This window comes from Sitophilus oryzae, unplaced genomic scaffold (assembly GCF_002938485.1).
Source record: "Sitophilus oryzae breed Bouriz unplaced genomic scaffold, Soryzae_2.0 scaffold_1420_pilon_pilon, whole genome shotgun sequence".
NCBI lineage: Eukaryota > Metazoa > Arthropoda > Insecta > Coleoptera > Curculionidae > Sitophilus > Sitophilus oryzae.
In genome coordinates, this window is record NW_022146083.1 from 579,660 (window position 1) to 598,572 (window position 18,913).

The 18,913-nt window shown below is 29.8% G+C and overlaps 1 protein-coding gene across 4 annotated transcripts in view; it reads right to left on the reverse strand.

The window, feature by feature from the left end:
• Window positions 1-18,913, reverse strand: part of LOC115876171 (protein inscuteable homolog) — a 38,004-nt gene that overhangs the window by 15,324 nt on the left and 3,767 nt on the right. Inside the window, exon 1 of one of the 4 annotated variants that reach the window (XM_030891859.1) lies at window positions 4,743-4,955. The exons of 1 other annotated variant lie outside the window; for it this stretch is intronic. Coding sequence is in view for 1 of the 3 variants with exons in the window: in XM_030891856.1 (XP_030747716.1) it covers window positions 4,632-4,634 (3 nt within the window). In the remaining 2 variants the exon portion in view is untranslated. Of the gene's footprint in view, window positions 1-4,467; window positions 4,480-4,631; window positions 4,956-18,913 lie in introns of those variants that run through there. 2 more of the 4 variants (XM_030891856.1, XM_030891860.1) reach the window with 2 other exon arrangements.

The window sequence follows — 18,913 nt, forward strand, 5'->3', positions numbered from 1 at the left end:
TTGCTTTATCATTACCATTACAAATGACTAATTCGACGGGAACGAAGTCGCAAATACACGCTAGTATTCATTATACATACAGGCCCGGCAATGGATCTCTAGGCATAGGAATTACATGCATTGGAATGAAACGCCTATAAAAAGTCTATGCTTAAACAGAGATGGACAACAACTTCCCCGTTTCCACTTCCACTACGACTGTCTACTTAGACAAACTCCAATAAGATAACAAATTTTGGAAATTCCGCCACCTCCCATCCACTCATGATACCCATCTCCCTGCCCTTTATTTATCGCCATTATTTTATTTCCCTTCCCGCGCCTCCGCACCTCGCTATTCTGACTCCCGTCAGTTCATCACAGAGTTGCCAGGTCTACCGGTTTCGTCTGTAAGCTACCGATCTACCGATTTAAAGAAAAATCTAACGATATATTCAACTGCGTCTTTAGTTTTTACAATAGAAGCACTTATAAAAAGCTGACTTATTTGACTAAAAATTAAGCGACTGCCGTGTTGGAATCTGTATAATTTGACTTTATTATTGTTTCATTAAATTTTATTTAGTAATAACACACATACAGGTCATCGTTCTGTCTAGTTGCAGAGTTACAGAGATATTCCTAAAAATCCTTATTACTCCTTATTACTCCTTATTAGGCGCGGTATTGGCGACATGCCCGAAGAAGTTGATATCTTTGAAAAGATTTTATTTCATTCATCTACTAAAGTTGAACCCATATTTTCCCCCAAAAAATGTAAACAAAAAACAAAATTTAAGTTAAGAAACAACCTAAATTCGGACAAATATTTTAGTGATTTTGACCAAACCAAATCAAAAAAAAATATTAATATGAAAAAAGAGTTGAGAGTTGCTACAGCTTTCCCATTGAAATGAAATTAATTTTAGATATCACTGATCAAAATTTGTACAAAGGTAAAAAGTGACTACTACACTAATTTGTGACTGCTATCCCTACTTGTTATAGTTTTATATGTTTTTATTAATATATTAATATTATTTAATTCAATATTTTTTTTAATATCAAATAATATACCTAGCTATTTGTAATTCTTGTTATATTTATTATATTTGTATTTTATTTGAGTGATCTATTATTACGACACATAGGAATGCTAATTTTGGACTTATATATTATATTTTATTTCGTTTCTGTACTTTTAATTTTTGTTGAAGATGTACCGAGAATTTTGTTCTCGTATGGAATTATAATCTAACCAACCCGGCAACCCTGTTCGGCTACTCCTTATAAAGTTTTTTTCGGCCTAATTCCTTTGTCACAGCCGCGGCTTTGTCAAGCGCCGCCGCCGACCGACTGTGTCGGGGCGACTGCTAGGAAGATCGTACAGTATTGCCATTTCATAGAATTGCACTTGCTATTTTAGAAATGATTTCAAAGTTTTGCATGTTACTTTTCGTTTTAGAAAGAAGTTATGTGCCTAGAGAAAACATTCTTAAAATTGTTTCGTCTTTATTTAATATTTCATTAAGTAGGCAAGATAATGGGATTAGAAGATTTAGGATTTTGACAAGCCAACATAATTTCGATTTAATTGAATGGCAACACTGTCCGTCCTGTTTCTATTTTTTCGATTCTGTTCTATTAGTAGGCGGTAGCCCCCACACAAGCGTCTTAAAGACCCGCCCGGCGCCCCCTCTCGCAGGGGCTCTATCGTCGTATCACTCACTTCTATGATCACTTCCCCTATACAATGGTAGGGAAAAGACACTTTATCCGTCTCTGTTGCACTGCAGTGTATTTTGCAGCCTTACCATCTTTTTTTATCGCATTGAAAACCTCCTATTGCTAATATTCCTTTGCCAGCAGTGTATAAGTTCATATATCAAATAAATTTTTAGTCACGTGATTAAGCCTGATCGACACAGCGTTGCCCACTTTCATATATTTTCTTTTAATCAACATATTTTAGAAAGCAAAAATAAATTGATTATAAATATATAAACAGTTATTATTTACATCAACAAAACTCGCCTTCTTAACAGCACTTAAGGAACATAAAGAGCCATGAGTTTTTTTACGGCTATTAAGCTATCTTGTACCACTTCGCACTAAAAGAGGTTCTAAAAAGAACAATGTTCGACTGCAAGGTCTGCTAGCAAACATGTTTAAGCTTAAAGTATCACAACACTATTAATTTAAACTGAAAACTAGTAATACAAAACTAAAGTGTCAAAACGAATGACAATGTCAGGAAATAAATAAATAAATGTGGCAACTTGACATTTTTAAAGCAGAGTTACCGCCTAAATCCCCAGCGCGAAATTTAAATTCCAGTTAGTCAGCACGGCGCCAAATATGTCCATGGTTGGTAACAATGTATTTAAAAATCGCGCCCTTGATTACGTAACTAAAAGTTTAATTGGTATCAAATATATTGAGCTTTAAAGTATGTACATTAAAATTAGAATATTCTCAAGTTAAATATAATTATTATACACCATAGATAACATAAAAAAGGCAAAGATGGTTTACATTACCAACAACTACTGCACCTAATGCTAAAATTTAATTTGTTCCCATAAGATAGTTTTAATTAAACTTGTCCTAGACCATATATACATATACATGGACACTTATAATTTTCTTCTAACACGTAAGTCTAATTTTACGCCGTTTAACATTCTATTCGCGTTCTGCGTAAGTAAGAAATAAATCGTTGCACAGCCTACTTAAAATACGTATAGAGTGAAGATGATGTGTTTTTGATTAGCGCCAAAAGAAAAATATCTAACAGTTTCATAAGCCTCTCTTGCTTTTTTGCTTGAATCAAATTAACACTCCAGCTTCCTTAAGAATTTGTGATTTAAGAAAAATCAAATAAATCCCTTATATTATACGCATATACAGGGTGGTCTGAACTGTATTCCAGAAACATCGGTAGGTAAAAATAAATAAAAAAGTTCGTATAAATGTATGTCCTAAAATGCTTAGTTTCGGAGATACGGGGTGTAGAAGTTTCATTTTTATTTCGATTTTTTCCAAATAATTTCTGAATTAACGTCAATATTTAGATGAAAATTGGTGTTTGGGAGTTTTTTTGACATGAGAAATTTGATTTTGATGTCAATATGACTCCCATTTGTAGGGGGCGCCATCTACATGCGTTTTAACTGTTTTGAAGAGTAATAACTTTTCGTCCGTACCTGTATAAAACTACTGGAGCAAAAATATACATTTCCATGATTTTTTACGTAAAAAACGTTACCGTTCTAAAGATATTTAGAATGGAAATAGTCAATACATGTAATTATTGACAAAAAATGATTGTTGATTTGTTAGTTATTTGACTGAAATGATAAATTTGGAAACTTTGAATTAATAACCGATAAAATGATGAAAAAACAGTTTTTGTTGAACTTTTGGCATAAAAACATTTCACAATAGACAAAAAGTTATTACCCTTCAAACAAGTTAAAAAATATGTAGATGGCGCCCTCTACAAGTAGGAGACATACCTATTGACATTAAAATCAAAACTTCTACACCCTGTATCTTCAAAACTAAGCATTTTAGGACATACATTTATACGAACTTTTTTACTTATTTTTATCTGCAGAATATACTGCCGAAGTTTCCGGAATATAGTTCGGAGCACCCTGTATACAGGGTGGCGCCTCTCATTCAACGCTGAAGCTCCAAGGAGAACGACAGTAGTTGGCATTGAAATTAAATTCTGCATTATGTAATCTGTATTACTCCCTGTATATTTGTAGGTCTGCATTGGAAAAATAAATTCTACAAAAAAAATCCTAAAAACTATACGACGCGACGTAGCGTTTTTTTACAAAAGACAAAAACTGTAGTAAATACTACAGGGACCATTTTACGAAAAGAAAATCTGTCGTGGATTTGGAAAACATTTACACTAAAATTGATGTAGGGGTCCGGGTGGTTTTCAATCTTCCCGTATTTTTTTTTTTTGATTTTTGTGAAACTCAAATGTTAAAGCACTTAGCAAAACATAGTCACCCAAAATCTCATTCAAATCGGAATAACGGTTTTTAAAATATCTTAAAAAATGTGTTTATTTTTTTAAAGTTTGATACCCTCTAGCGGACAAGCGAAGCACTTTTGTATAGAGATAAATTGTATCCAATGAACTTATTTTGATTCCATATATATGTTACGTAGTAGTTTTATGTCCACGGAATATTGGAACAACCTGTATACAGCATTCCATTTGAAAACTAAAAATTTAGTGTAAAACTTATTTCAATCACCCTGTATACATAAAAAAATAAAATTGTGCGCGCTATATTGTCCGCGTATTTTTCAAAAATGATTAGAATGAAATGGAAAATGAAATCTGAAATAAAAAACCTGACAAATTATATTATAAAATAAAAATAAAATAAATAATTAATAAAAAAAATAAATTAATTAAATAATTATATTATTTTTTGTCTTCAGACAGCTTTTCTCAAGAAGTTTTTTGACAAATTATATGTAGATATTTATATGCATTTTTGGTATTAATATTTTATAGACTTTAATTTCGAAAAATAACAAAATTAACATTTTTTTAAGATATTTTAAAATTATAAATTAAATATTTTAAAAAAATACTGTTAATCGGAATCACTCCTTACCATTTAATTATTTGGGCCAACTTTTATCACAAAAACAAACAAATCACGACTTTTATCGCACTATACATATAATCCATAGTTTTTCACAAACAAACCGGAACTTTTGTGTACCTCCGTTCTTAATAAGTACCGCCAGTACGGCTGTTCTTCTTCTACTGAATTTCAAGCCACCATATTCTTACTCTTCTATCCTTTTCTACCAGTGTCTATCTTTAAAGGGGCGACAATGTACATATGGAGAAGCCAAAAGGTCTCAATAACTTAATTTTCAAGTACTTAAACGAAAAATTAAACTATTATTGAAAAAAAATTATGTTTTTTTAAATTTTGACACTGACAGTAAAAGATTTGTGTATTTTAAGTGTATATTTTTGGGAATATAATATTGAAGAATATTATTTTAAATTACTTATTAAATAAAAAAATATATGTCTAGTCCAGTTTTACATGTGATAAAAATATTTTGAAATAAAGTATGCAAAAATGAAGGAATTATAAAACACTTTCACCCTAAAATCAATTAGCAAAGACATCTATTTTGAATTATGAGAATTTTTAAAACCCAGGAATTCGTGATATTTCGGTTGTTCCAAGTTAATTAACTTTAAATCTAAACTATTTGCAAATTTCTAATATACAGGGTGTTAAGGAACGAGTGCGCAAAAATCCCGCAGTGGTGTTTCTAGAGATTGAGTCTGGAAGGGGTCGTGGCAATATTTAAGTAAAATACTAGATTTAATATACAGAAAATTATTTTTTAAGTAAATTTGGTTTGGAACTCAGCCATCTTCCGTAACTGACACTATATTGACAGCTCACATAACGCATGCTTATAGTTTATTTGTAATAATTGATGTTCACTCCAAATCAGTTAGGTACATACTAGAATAAAAAATAATTAATTAATAATAAAAATAAATCATTAATTAAATTTAATAATTTTAAATGTTTTTTTTTTAATAATTATTATTAATTTTTTTTTATTTTTTTTTTATTTAGTTTATACCATTTCCATAAAACTATATCTCAAAAAGACTGTTAACCAAACAACCCTCTTTGAAGAACCCATTGATATGGTTCGCTTGGGTTCTGTAACGTCTCCAACTCGTGCCATATGATTATAATCTACCCTCTATATTGACCATAAGCGGATGTGTTATATGTGCCCGGCACGTGCCAGTGATTTTCGTATATCCTCTTCGGCATACAGGGCGTATTTGCTTATATAACCGAAATCTATACGAATTGAAAATAAAATAAAGTTCGTTGGTAAACAGATAGCTTGAGAACAGCTGCACCGATTTGACTAATGTTTATTTTATAAGTATTTTATAATATACTAGCGTGTACCCGCGACTTCGTTCGCGTCGAATTAATCATTTGTAATGGTGATGATAAAGCAAAGCAAGAATATACGTGTTTAAGAGTTTTTTTTCGAAAAACTCACAAGTTTTTAAATAAAAAATATTCTAATATTTGAGGGGTGGTTTCACCCCCTTAGAATTCGAATTTCGAAAAATCCCTTCTTATCGAACCTCTACACCCTAAAGTCAATCAGTTTTCCAAAAATCAGCTTTTTACGTCAAGCACTTTAAGCAGGATCGTGATTAATCAATGTCAGATTTTTCGAAACACCCTGTATATATTTTTAAAAAATGTTAAAATATGTAAAAAAACAAAATAAAATATACGTGTTTAAGCGTTTTTTCGGAAACTTGACCGTTTTTTTAAATAAAAAATATTGTAATATTTGAGGGGTGGTTTCACCCCCTTGGAACTGGAATTTCGAAAAATCCTTTCTTATCGAATCTCTACACCCTAGAATCAACCTGTATGCCAAAATTGAGCTTCTTACATTGAGTGGTTTGAGCAGGATCGTGATTAATCAGTGTGTCACACACAAGGATTTTATATACATATAAGAATGGATTCTAATAATGTTTTTATGCGATCGATAAGAAATTGGAGAAAAATGATTTTTCTATGATAGATCTATCTATGATAGATTGAGAGAGATTGAGATTAAGAATTCATTGTGCTATTCTTACAAATACAACAGTCACTGACCAACTGACAGATCATCAAAAGTGTAAAGGTACTTCTAGATGTGTCACAAACTACAAATTTTCTTACTTCGTTCGATAGAAAATGACACTCTGAATAGAATGATATATCATCCGCCAACTTTAGACATTTTCGCTTAAAAAATCGTATTATAAACTTCAATCTAGAGTGCCATGGAGGTGGTAAAAACACGAATTTTTAATCAAGGAGCCTTGGAAAATAGATTTGATCCTCTAGTGTTTTTCGTGTATCGTCCTGGCCGGTTAAAAGATGCCCAAATATTTTAAATCATATATCAATTTTTTTTAAATTGAACAAGGGTGGCTCATTAGCATATTTGGAAAAAGCGAATAATTTTGTACCACACACTTGATATTTTGAGTCGAATTGTAGTTGTGAACCGCATGTTACAAGTTGACATATGATAAGTCATTCTCAAAGGTCATTCTATTCATCCGGTGAAACAATTGAATGTGTTAATCAATCCTAATTTATATCATATACCAAGATACTTTCTTTCTTCTAAGAAGTTTCTTTATCTGAAAAAATAAAAAGGGGTGGGCCAGTTTTGGGACGCACCCTGTATACGTCAATCGAATGGCACTTCCCATAGATATAAAGAATTCTTTTAAATCTGTTTTTGGACTTTAAAATGACATTTTCCAGTCGATTAGACTGAATTATTGGTCATATCGTTACTCACTAACAAGAATTTCTATTGTGTAAAAATCTTCATATATGCGGTTGATTCATAAAGAAATATCACACACAGCTGTATTTCCGATTAGTCAATACGGTAGTACTGCTATTATTAAATCACTAAGCACGCCACTTGAAATGCATTAAGTTCGATACAGTATTAAAAAGGTATTAGACCTGTTTTCCTTTATTTTTTTAATCTAGTACGATGGAAACATAAATTAAGAACTTATTTCGGAGCTTGTATGCTCTATTTTATAAGGGAGATATAAATTATATACAGTATTGGCCAAAAGTGAATGAACCAATACCAATAATTGCGAAGAAAATCAGATTTGAGGTGTTAAATATCAAAATTATTTTATGTACCTTTGTATGTTAAAAGGTTAATACATTCTCACCAAAATACTACAAACAAATAAAAATTCTTCTGTTAGTCTTATGAGTTATAGGTAAGAATTGGCAAATGTTACTTTTTTGTCTTGGACAAAAGTAGATTAACCAAATATTTTTTAAAAAAGTTAATTTCATTTGTTCTGCTTTTATGAACAATTGCGATTTAAAAACGTTCGAGCTCTTGTGATATATCATGCCACGTGGAATTAACTTGTCTGCAGATTTTAAGTTGCGAGTAGTGAATGCTTTTAAGGATGGTCTGAAGCAATCGGAAATCGCTAAGCAATTACGCCTTGGAAAATCAGCGGTACATTATATTTTAAAGAGATATAATGGGAGAGGAGATGTCTCTATAAAAAGAAAACCAGGACGGCCTAAAAAAGTTGGTCCCAATGTGATAAAAGCCATAAAACGAATTTCTTCACAAGATCCATTTTGCCGTCAACGAAGGTAAAAGCAAAACTTGAAGAAATGGGCTATCCACCAGTGAGTACAAGGACTATCCGACGTAAATTAGTTAACCAGAAGTTGTTTTCCCGAAGACCCGCCAAGAAACCACTGGTATCAAAAAAAATTTAAAGGCCCGATTAACATTTGCCAAGGAACATCAAAACTGGACTGTGGCACAATAGAAAAAAGTTTGTTTTAGTGATGAATCAAAGTTTATTTTGATGTCATCAGATGTAATTCAACATGTAAGAAGACCTCCCAACACACAATTGCTACCAAAGTATACGCGACCCACTGTAAAACATGGTGGGGGCTCAATCATGGTATGGGGCTGTTTTTTCTGGGTATGGGATGGGCCCTCTCCATAAAATTGAGGGCATAATGGATCGGTTTGGCTACAGAGACATTTTACAAAACCTTTTAGTGCCTTATTTGGACGAAAAAATGCCAGTTGTACACTACTTCCAACATGATAACGACCCGAAACATGCCTCACAATTGGTTAAAAGGTTTTTGGAAGATGAAATGGTGACTGTTCTCAAATGGCCATCGCAATCCCCAGACCTGAATCCAATAGAAAATTTATGAGAAATTTTGGATCAACACATTAGGACCAAATTCTACAAAAATAAGCAAGAATTATTTGCTTTGGAAGAGTCTTAGAAAAATATCGATTTTTCAATAATTGAAAATCTTCTGGGATCTATGCCTAAGCGATGTCTGAAAGTGATTAAGAATAAGGATTATTACACTAAGTACTAGTAAATTATAAGTTAATTTTTCAGTTTTTGTTAACATAAGATTTTTTTTATTAAATATATATTTTGTTCATCTACTTTTGTCCAATGGTTTTTTCAATTTAAATTTTTTGCCACCTTATTAAAGCAAATTTTAAAAAAACAATGCTATTTATTTTTATAGCACTGACACTAGATTTCAAGTAAATATAGCTCAAATTTTAATTTAAACATATTAGGAAAAATCCATTATTTTAACAAAGTTCATCCACTTATGGCCAATACTGTATGCTGATTTCTTCTTTCTGTGTGTAAAAATCAAAACAGTTATGTTTGCGTGATTACTATATCAAATTTGTCAATTAAAACTGCGTTAGAATCCAAAATTGCTGTGTAAATCTTAAATTTTCTTAAATGGCTGTCTGTAAGTGTGTGCTATTAATAAACAATAGGAATTCAATAAATTATAAATGATTTATAAGAGCAAATAAGGAACGTATGAAAGAGCTATTAAGTCAGGAACGTAAAAATATTAATATTATTGATAATGACTTAGGATAATGATAATAAAAAACACACTTATAAACATTTTCTGTAGTTTTATGGTTGGTCATTGTTCACAAATTAATCAATTTAAAGCTTCATTCTTATTCATAGTTTGCTAATATACATAAGGGAAACTATAATAAATATTCTCTTTTCATATCCTGATGGTTGAGAATTCTTTATCTACGTTATATAAACATTAAAATAAATATTAAAAAGTTATAAAAGCCTTTGAAAGAGTATTAGTTTGAAGATTGAATGAGTATCTAAAATAGATCTATCAAGTACCATTCAAGACCATAAAGGAACCAATTTTATTTTGAAAATGTATCCCATTCAAGTGGATGCGTTATGGTAATTGGTAATGGAACTCTTGAGATTACATAGAGATTATAATGGTGAAAATATGAGAATTTAATCTACTTCCAGACGCCTCAAGCACTAGAAATGCATAAAAATAATGTTTATGTAACGTTCAACTTTTGCTCTTCACATTAAAGCTTGAAAATAATGAAAAAGTATAGTAAATACTTATTTAAAGTTTCCATATGGAAAATACCATAGATTTTTTTTTATTCCAGAAATCTATTTACAAATAGTTCAAATCAAATAAACTTTTAGTCACGTGATTAAGCTTGACAGGCACAGCGTTGCCCACATTTACATATTTTCTTTTAATCAAAATATTTTAGAAAACAAAAATAAATTAATTATTATAAATATATAAACAGTTATTATTTACATCTTACATCAACAAAACTCACGTTCTTAACAGCACTTAAGTTATTACTACCGCTTTCCTGTTCCAAATATTCTAATAAAGTTACGATAAGTTATTTACGGCTGTTAAGCTATCTTGTACCAATTCGCACTAAAAGAGGTTCTAAAAAGAACAATGTAACATAATTCACACTTTCAATCACTGGTTATTTATTGACCTTACAGCAGCCTTACAGTAATAAAAAAACGGAGTCAAAGATCGCTGTCATTTTACAACGAATGTCATCGATCTTCATTTCCAAGCCAACTTAGCGCCATTCATTTCGATCATACGGCAATTGAGAACTTGATTTTATTTATTTTTTTAGAATAGTTTTTTTTAAGAACCTAGCTAAAAATAAACATAAAAAAATCAAAAATAAGCTAGTTAACTTAGTAGTTAGATTTAAATTGCTATTGTAATATAAGTACGGATTTTCCTGTATTGTTTGCCCTTGTTTATGCTTAATGAAGCCTGACATGGACCATGAAAGATAAAGATTTAGGTTAATTTTAATCTATATAACGCAAAAAGCACTAAATTAGTAACCTTTCAAGTACATTTTAAATGAAAAATAAATTTTCATCATATTCAATACAAAAATGTCACATAAACATATTATTTATCTCTATTTTCTATATTTTTCAAATAAATTTGAATTAACAAATTGTACGTATATCAAAATGTTTAATTTATTTTTATTACTGTCGCATGTGAAAGTAAGCTTTGGAAAAACGTAAGGGCATCCCTTAACAGCTGCGAATCTTTCCCTTTCTATACGGGTAAATAATACAGAAGCATATGCGATAAAATAAGGGCGAATTCCATAGGCGGCGCACTAGGTTTCATTATAGAAATAAAGAATTATTAAAAATACTTGATGACTTAAAGTAAATAAATTTTCCAAATTATTTTTTTTTTGGCCAAAAATGATTTGTTTATTATTAATCTATCTAGTTATTGTTAGTAGATAGTTAAAGCACAGATATATTTAATATAATTTTTAAATTTACACTTAGACAAGTTTAATTTTATCAGATTTTATCTCCTTTTATTCCAATGTGTTTTTTTTATCATTATTATATCTAAATAAAAGTGATCATCAATAATTGATCAGGAAATAGTACTACAATTTAGGTTTATTTTTTTACACTATCTAATGTTTTAATAAAAGTCAATTTTTTTACACTAGTGCAAAAAGTTAGGTATTTTTTGCACTAGTCCAAAAAAAAATACATTGACATTATCAATGACGACTTTAAAGAGAAAACATTTGTAAATTTTTGTAAAAATTTGTCAAATACTGGGAGATAAACCGGAAAAGCGTTTTAAGTGAAGAAAAATAAATTCAAAAGAGACTACTGAAAATAAAAGTTTGCCCATCGATTACCTTAGTATTTTTTTTTTAAACTGCGAAATTGAAATTAAAATCAACTCAAGAAAAGTTATTAAAAAAAAATAAAAGTGTCATTGTTAGTGGTAATATTATTTTTTTACGAGTTTTTTACGCTATTTTCTCAAATTATTTTTTTTTTTGGCCAAAAATGATTTGTTTATTATTAATCTATCTAGTTATTGTTAGTAGATAGTTAAAGCACAGATATATTTAATATAATTTTTAAATTTACACTTAGACAAGTTTAATTTTATCAGATTTTATCTCCTTTTATTCCAATGTTTTTTTTATCATTATTATATCTAAATAAAAGTGTATCCATCAATAATTGATCAGGAAATAGTACTACAATTTAGGTTTATTTTTTTACACTATCTAATGTTTTAATAAAAGTCAATTTTTTTTTTACACTAGTGCAAAAAGTTAGGTATTTTTGCACTAGTCTAAAAAAAAATACATTGACATTATCAATGACGACTTTAAAGAGAAAACATTTGTAAATTTTTGTAAAAATTTGTCAAATACTGGGAGATAAACCGGAAAAGCGTTTTAAGTGAAGAAAAATAAATTCAAAAGAGACTACTGAAAATAAAAGTTTGCCCATCGATTACCTTAGTAATTTTTTTTTAAACTGCGAAATTGAAATTAAAATCAACTCAAGAAAAGTTATTAAAAAAAATAAAAGTGTCATTGTTAGTGGTAATATTATTTTTTTACGAGTTTTTTACGCTATTTTTTCAAATTATTTTTTTTTTTGGCCAAAAATGATTTGTTTATTATTAATCTATCTAGTTATTGTTAGTAGATAGTTAAAGCACAGATATATTTAATATAATTTTTAAATTTACACTTAGACAAGTTTAATTTTATCAGATTTTATCTCCTTTTATTCCAATGTGTTTTTTTTATCATTATTATATCTAAATAAAAGTGTATCCATCAATAATTGATCAGGAAATAGTACTACAATTTAGGTTTATTTTTTTACACTATCTAATGTTTTAATAAAAGTCAATTTTTTTACACTAGTGCAAAAAGTTAGGTATTTTTTGCACTAGTCCAAAAAAAAATACATTGACATTATCAATGACGACTTTAGAGAGAAAACATTTGTAAATTTTTGTAAAAATTTGTCAAATACTGGGAGATAAACCGGAAAAGCGTTTTAAGTGAAGAAAAATAAATTCAAAAGTGAGATTCAAGAGACTACTGAAAATAAAAGTTTGCCCATCGATTACCTTAGTAATTTTTTTTTTAAACTGCGAAATTTAAATTAAAATCCAACTCAAGAAAAGTTATTAAAAAAAAAAAGTGTCATTGTTAGTGGTAATATTATTTTTTTACGAGTTTTTTACGCTATTTTTTCTACGACTACAAATTGGCAGCAGACTCTCTCAGTTTTTGCCAGTTTTCTGGAATAATTGCAATATCGTCTTATACTATAGGTAAGTACAGGGAAAAATCTGAGAACTTCATTTGTAAATAAATCATAAAAATATAGTCTTTATTTAAAGTAAAGCGGCCCATACATTATCAAACAAATTGCGCAACAAAGCGATGCGCAACGTTGCGTTGCACAACTGATTCAGCTGTCCATACATTATCAAACAAGTTGCGCAACAAAGCGATGCGCAACGTTCCGTTGCACAACTGCATCACCCATGCACCTAGTAAAATTTTGATCAAACTTTTTATTAAAAGTTGTGCATTGTTTGAGAAACAATCATGTCCTCAATTGCCCTTGCGTCATTTATTATCGTATATACCCTAGATGATGTCAATGATACCAAAAAACGAAAAAGAAAACAAAGAATTTGGATAAAAGACCTAAAATATTGCACAACGAAGCGCAACACACACATACACTGCACAACGCGCTGCGCAAACGCTTGTTGCAAAAAGAATTCAAACATTCTTAAAACTTATCAAACAATTGCGCAACGCATCAAACGTTACCATACATTGGCAACTCGTTGCGCAACAGCCTGTGTTGCGCAATTTGTTTGATAATGGGCCGCTTAAGTAATCAAGCATCGAGATTAAGCAACGGTATGCGCGGTCATAATTGTATGGGTGACCAAATCTTTTTGTAGATTTTTTTAAACTGTTAGGTACTAATTTGTTCAGAAGAGTCAAATGTGATAGAATTGAGTTAAGCTTAAATATTCATTGGCACAAGCTTAAATATATTTTTTAGTAATACAAACATGCGTATCTAATATACTGAGTATTTATTAATGAAATAGATAGTACTACGCCGCTGGAATGCCGTTATGCTTGGTGCATTACTAGTCGTAGACTCGTGTGCCCTGGTGTCCACACGTGCACACCTGGTGGTGATTCAGTTTGCTACCCTCTTTAAACCGACCAAAATCCTCGATAAGCGCTAAAATATTTATGTGTTACACACGTATACTATTTCGTCAATCTGTGGTCTAGAATTTAGCAACTTTTTCGCAATTATCTAACCACAGATTTATTTATTCACATTTTATAATTTTAGGATAATAATAATATAAATTAATTTAAACATTGAGAGTTGTAAATTTAATATAATGTATGAACATTGAGTCAATATTAGTAGAATCAGGTTTATAATAAATATAATGTTTATTGGGACTTGCCGTTTTAGTTTCTAAAAGAAAACATAAATTGAACCAAAATAAACTGACTTGTATCTATAATTAATTACAAATTACAAACTAAAGTCTGTCTAACGCATCAGGGAAGATTTCGACAGACGACATCCAAAAAATGACAGGAAATACCTTTTACCTGTGAATTAAAATGACAGACCGTCATTGTGACCGAGCTTCTCGTTGGAGAGAATATATAGATGTTTTATGTTTTATCTAGGACATAATATAAGTGTAATAAAGGGTAATATCGATATAACAGTTATAACACAATAAATAATTTTGAACGGCATTATACCTTATTATCGGTATGATTCCAAGTGCCAACAAGACAACTGAATAAATATTAGAAATAAAAATGTATGAATGAAGGGTCTTATATAGAAAATATGAAAATTTTGTTTGTAACGGTTATTTTCAAACCACTATCAGACTATAAAGTAAAGTGAGTTATCAGTTATATTCACTATTGATACAACTACCTAATACAATGATACGATATACCTTGATACGGTACCGAATACAATAAATCACTATTAATATATTTTCATAAAGTATACCGATAAAGTATGGAAAATGACACCAGGTCACAGAAAAGTTAAATAATTTATAAAACCTTTGGTAGAAAATGCTAAGGAGCATCGCAACCTAAATAAAAATAATTTCTTATATACTAGAAAATCTACCAATACGCCTTTTTACACACTTGACTATCATGACAAAAATGGAATAATAGTTATTTTTTATACAAGACGATAATGCAATTTTATCGTCGAGTATAAAACAATTTTTTTTTCCAGAGCGAGTTACGTTTTAAAAAATATTGAAAAATTATTATTTCAAGGAATTTATTACGAGTAGAAGAAATATTGTGCTGGGGTTGGCGTTGGTTTCTATGTAATTTGACAAATAAATAAAGCTGTCTCTTTAGTTGTCAGTTTTGAGTCAGTATTTTTTAATTCTGTTTCGTGTCGATTGCTGATTGAATTGGAGCCAGAAATGGCTCAAAACGAAATAAGTAAATTACCAACAGGTATTCAGGCTGAGATGACAGATAATAATAATCTCATCCATAGCAATAATTGTTAAAATTGCCTTAGATATAAGGCAATTTTAACAATTATTGCTATGGAAAAAAAAAATAATTTCTTATATACTAAAGAATTTAACAATAGGCGTTCCTACTGGACTACTGGACACTTGATTATCATAACAAAAAATGGAATAACGGATTGAATGTTAATTTTAATTTATATTTTATAAAAAAAATTATTTTAGCTGACACGAATAGTTAACCGACAATAATTTTAAGGCAAATATTGAACTGCTACTTTATCTATTGTGTTGCAATTATTCCAGACTATATCTGGGGCCAAAGGATATAAATTGTTAAGTACTAAAGTATTGTGTAAAGGATCTATTGTAATCAACAATGAATTTGATAATTTTAGAGCTCTACAATCTATTAGTTAAATTAGGTTGTACCGTGTAATAAAAAAAACCGCCAAAGATGGCTGTGAAATGACAATCAATAATAATTTTGGTGAAGTCAATCTCTAGAAGCCTTTTTTTTGATCGTATGGTATCATAATACAGTTATTATGTCGAATTCTATTATTTTTCTTTAATTTTAGAAAAATAATTTTCTGTAATTTTATGTTTTGTTTTTCTTTGTTCTACTTTAAAACAGTTATTTGTCCTCATGCCGAATATAGTCAAAATCCGTTCAAAAACATTCCACAGACTAAAGAAAAACATTCTAAGCAGTAAATAGATATAATAAATCCGGACTCTACAAGCTCGAAACAATGTTTTCCGTAAACGATAACCAGCAGATACGCATCAGTTTATCTAAACCTGATGCGGTTAAATTCCCTATGGACGCTAATAATTCGAATTCAATTAAAAGCAGTAGAAAATAAAACAGAAAAATCACAGCAAGCAGTTAGGTAGACACATAGGTATACAAGCAGCCAAAGACAACAAACATTATACTTAAATTACTTAAGTCTGTATATTTTTTCTCTTCAAATTTTAGGCCGAATTTTGTCATTGATAAATAACCAGCAATCATTTTACACCACATTAACACTGTTTTACAGATCAATTTAGTTAAATAAAATACATAAAACTACTGAAGTTAGACTGAGATTTGTATTCAGTACCTAATAAAAATAAATCAAAATATCTGTTTTTAATGAAATAGGTATACTGCGAAAGCTCCACCAAAATGATATTTTCCAATGTCCTAACTTAAATCTTTGTCACGGTGTGTACATATACAGGGTGTCCCAATATTCCATGGATATAGAACTACCACCTTTGTATTTTTTTAATCAAAATAAGTTAATTGAACACAATTAACCTCTAACGGGTGCGTCTCAAAAGTGGCTCGCCCCTATAACTTTTTTATTTTTTAAGATAAAAAAACGAGATTTGGAATGCTAGTATATGACATAAGTTAGGATTGATTGACGTACAAAATTCTTTTTAGTCGCTTCCTGTTTCACCGGAAATGACTATAAATTTTGATTTTTAAATGGCACCCTCGGTATATTTCTACTTTATTCGATAGAAAATGACACTCTGAATAAAATGGCATATCGTACGTCAACTTTTAATATTTTTGCTTAAAAAATCGTATTTTAAATTTCAATCTAGAGTGCCGTGGTTGTGTTAAAAACACGAATTTTTAATCCAGGGGCCTTGGAAAAATATAATTCCGATCGTCAAATGTTTTTCGTGAAAATGTGAAAAGTTGACATATGATATGTCACTCTATTCAGAGTGTCATTTACTATCGAATAAAGTAAAAAAAAATACCGAGGGTGTCATTTAAAAATAAAAAATTCTAGTCATTTCCGGTGAAACAGGAAGTGACCAAAAACAATTGAATACGTCTACAAAATCTCGTTTTTTTTATCTGAAAAATATAAATGTTATAGGGATGAGCCACTTTTGAGACGCACCCAGTATAAGATTTTTATTTTATTTTTATAGGTGTTACTTCAAAATAAAAAGAAATCCTAAATATGACACTAGCATTGTTCTAAGGCAAGTTTTATGCAATTTTATCAATTTGCAACACGACTAAAAAATAAATGCTGACATGAGTGCATATTCCCATATCACGATTTATTTGCTTATTACAAAGAAATCCGATATTAACACTCAGTAGGAATATAGAGGTCAAAATTTACAATTATTTTGTCAAGGTTTTTGTAAAATGCAATAAAACCAAAACCATTAGAATCTTTTGTCACGGTGTGTACATATACAGGGTGTCCCAATATTCCATGGATATAGAACTTAAGTTTAATTTTTGCCACAGTTGTTTTTTCTCCATTGTTAATTAAATATAATTTCCTTTATTTTTTTTGGCTCGCCCTTAACTTTTTATTTTTTAAGATAAAAAACGAGATTTGGAATGCTAGTATATGACATAAGTTAGATTGATTGACGTACAAAAATTGTTTTTAGTTCCTGTTTCACCGGAAATGACTATAAATTTTGATTTTAAATGGCACCCTCGGTATATTTCTACTTTATTCGATAGAAAATGACACTCTGAATAGAATGGCATATCATACGTCAACTTTTAATATTTTTGCTTAAAAATCGTATTTTAAATTTCAATCTAGAGTGCCGTGGCTGTGTTAAAAACACGAATTTTTAATCCAGGGGCCTTGGAAAAATATAATTCCGATCGTCAAATGTTTTTCGTGAAAATGTGAAAAGTTGACATATGATATGTCACTCTATTCAGAGTGTCATTTACTATCGAATAAAGTAAAAAAAAATACCGAGGGTGTCATTTAAAAATAAAAAATTCTAGTCATTTCCGGTGAAACAGGAAGTGACCAAAAACAATTGAATACGTCTACAAAATCTCGTTTTTTTTATCTGAAAAAATATAAATGTTATAGGGATGAGCCACTTTTGAGACGCACCCAGTATAAGATTTTTATTTTATTTTTATAGGTGTTACTTCAAAATAAAAGAAATCCTAAATATGACACTAGCATTGTTCTAAGGCAAGTTTTATGCAATTTTATCAATTTGCAACACGACTAAAAAAATAAATGCTGACATGAGTGCATATTCCCATATCACGATTTATTTGCTTATTACAAAGAAATCTGATATTAACACTCAGTAGGAATATAGAGGTCAAAATTTACAATTATTTTGTCAAGGTTTTTGTAAAATGCAATAAAACCAAAAACCATTAGATTCCCTGTGGCTTCCATTACACTGATTAATTTCCTAGAACTTAAGTTTAATTTTGCCACAGTTGTTTTTTCTCCATTGTATTAAATATAATTTCCTTTATTTTTTTTTCCTTTTTATTTTTATTTTTTAAGATAAAAAAACGAGATTTGGAATGCTAGTATATGACATAAGTTAGATTGATTGACGTAAAATTGTTTGTTTTGGTCGCTTCCTGTTTCACGGAAATGACTATAAATTTTGATTTTAAATGGCACCCTCGGTATATTTCTACTTTATTCGATAGAAAATGACACTCTGAATAGAATGGCATATCATACGTCAACTTTTAATATTTTTGCTTAAAAATCGTATTTTAAATTTCAATC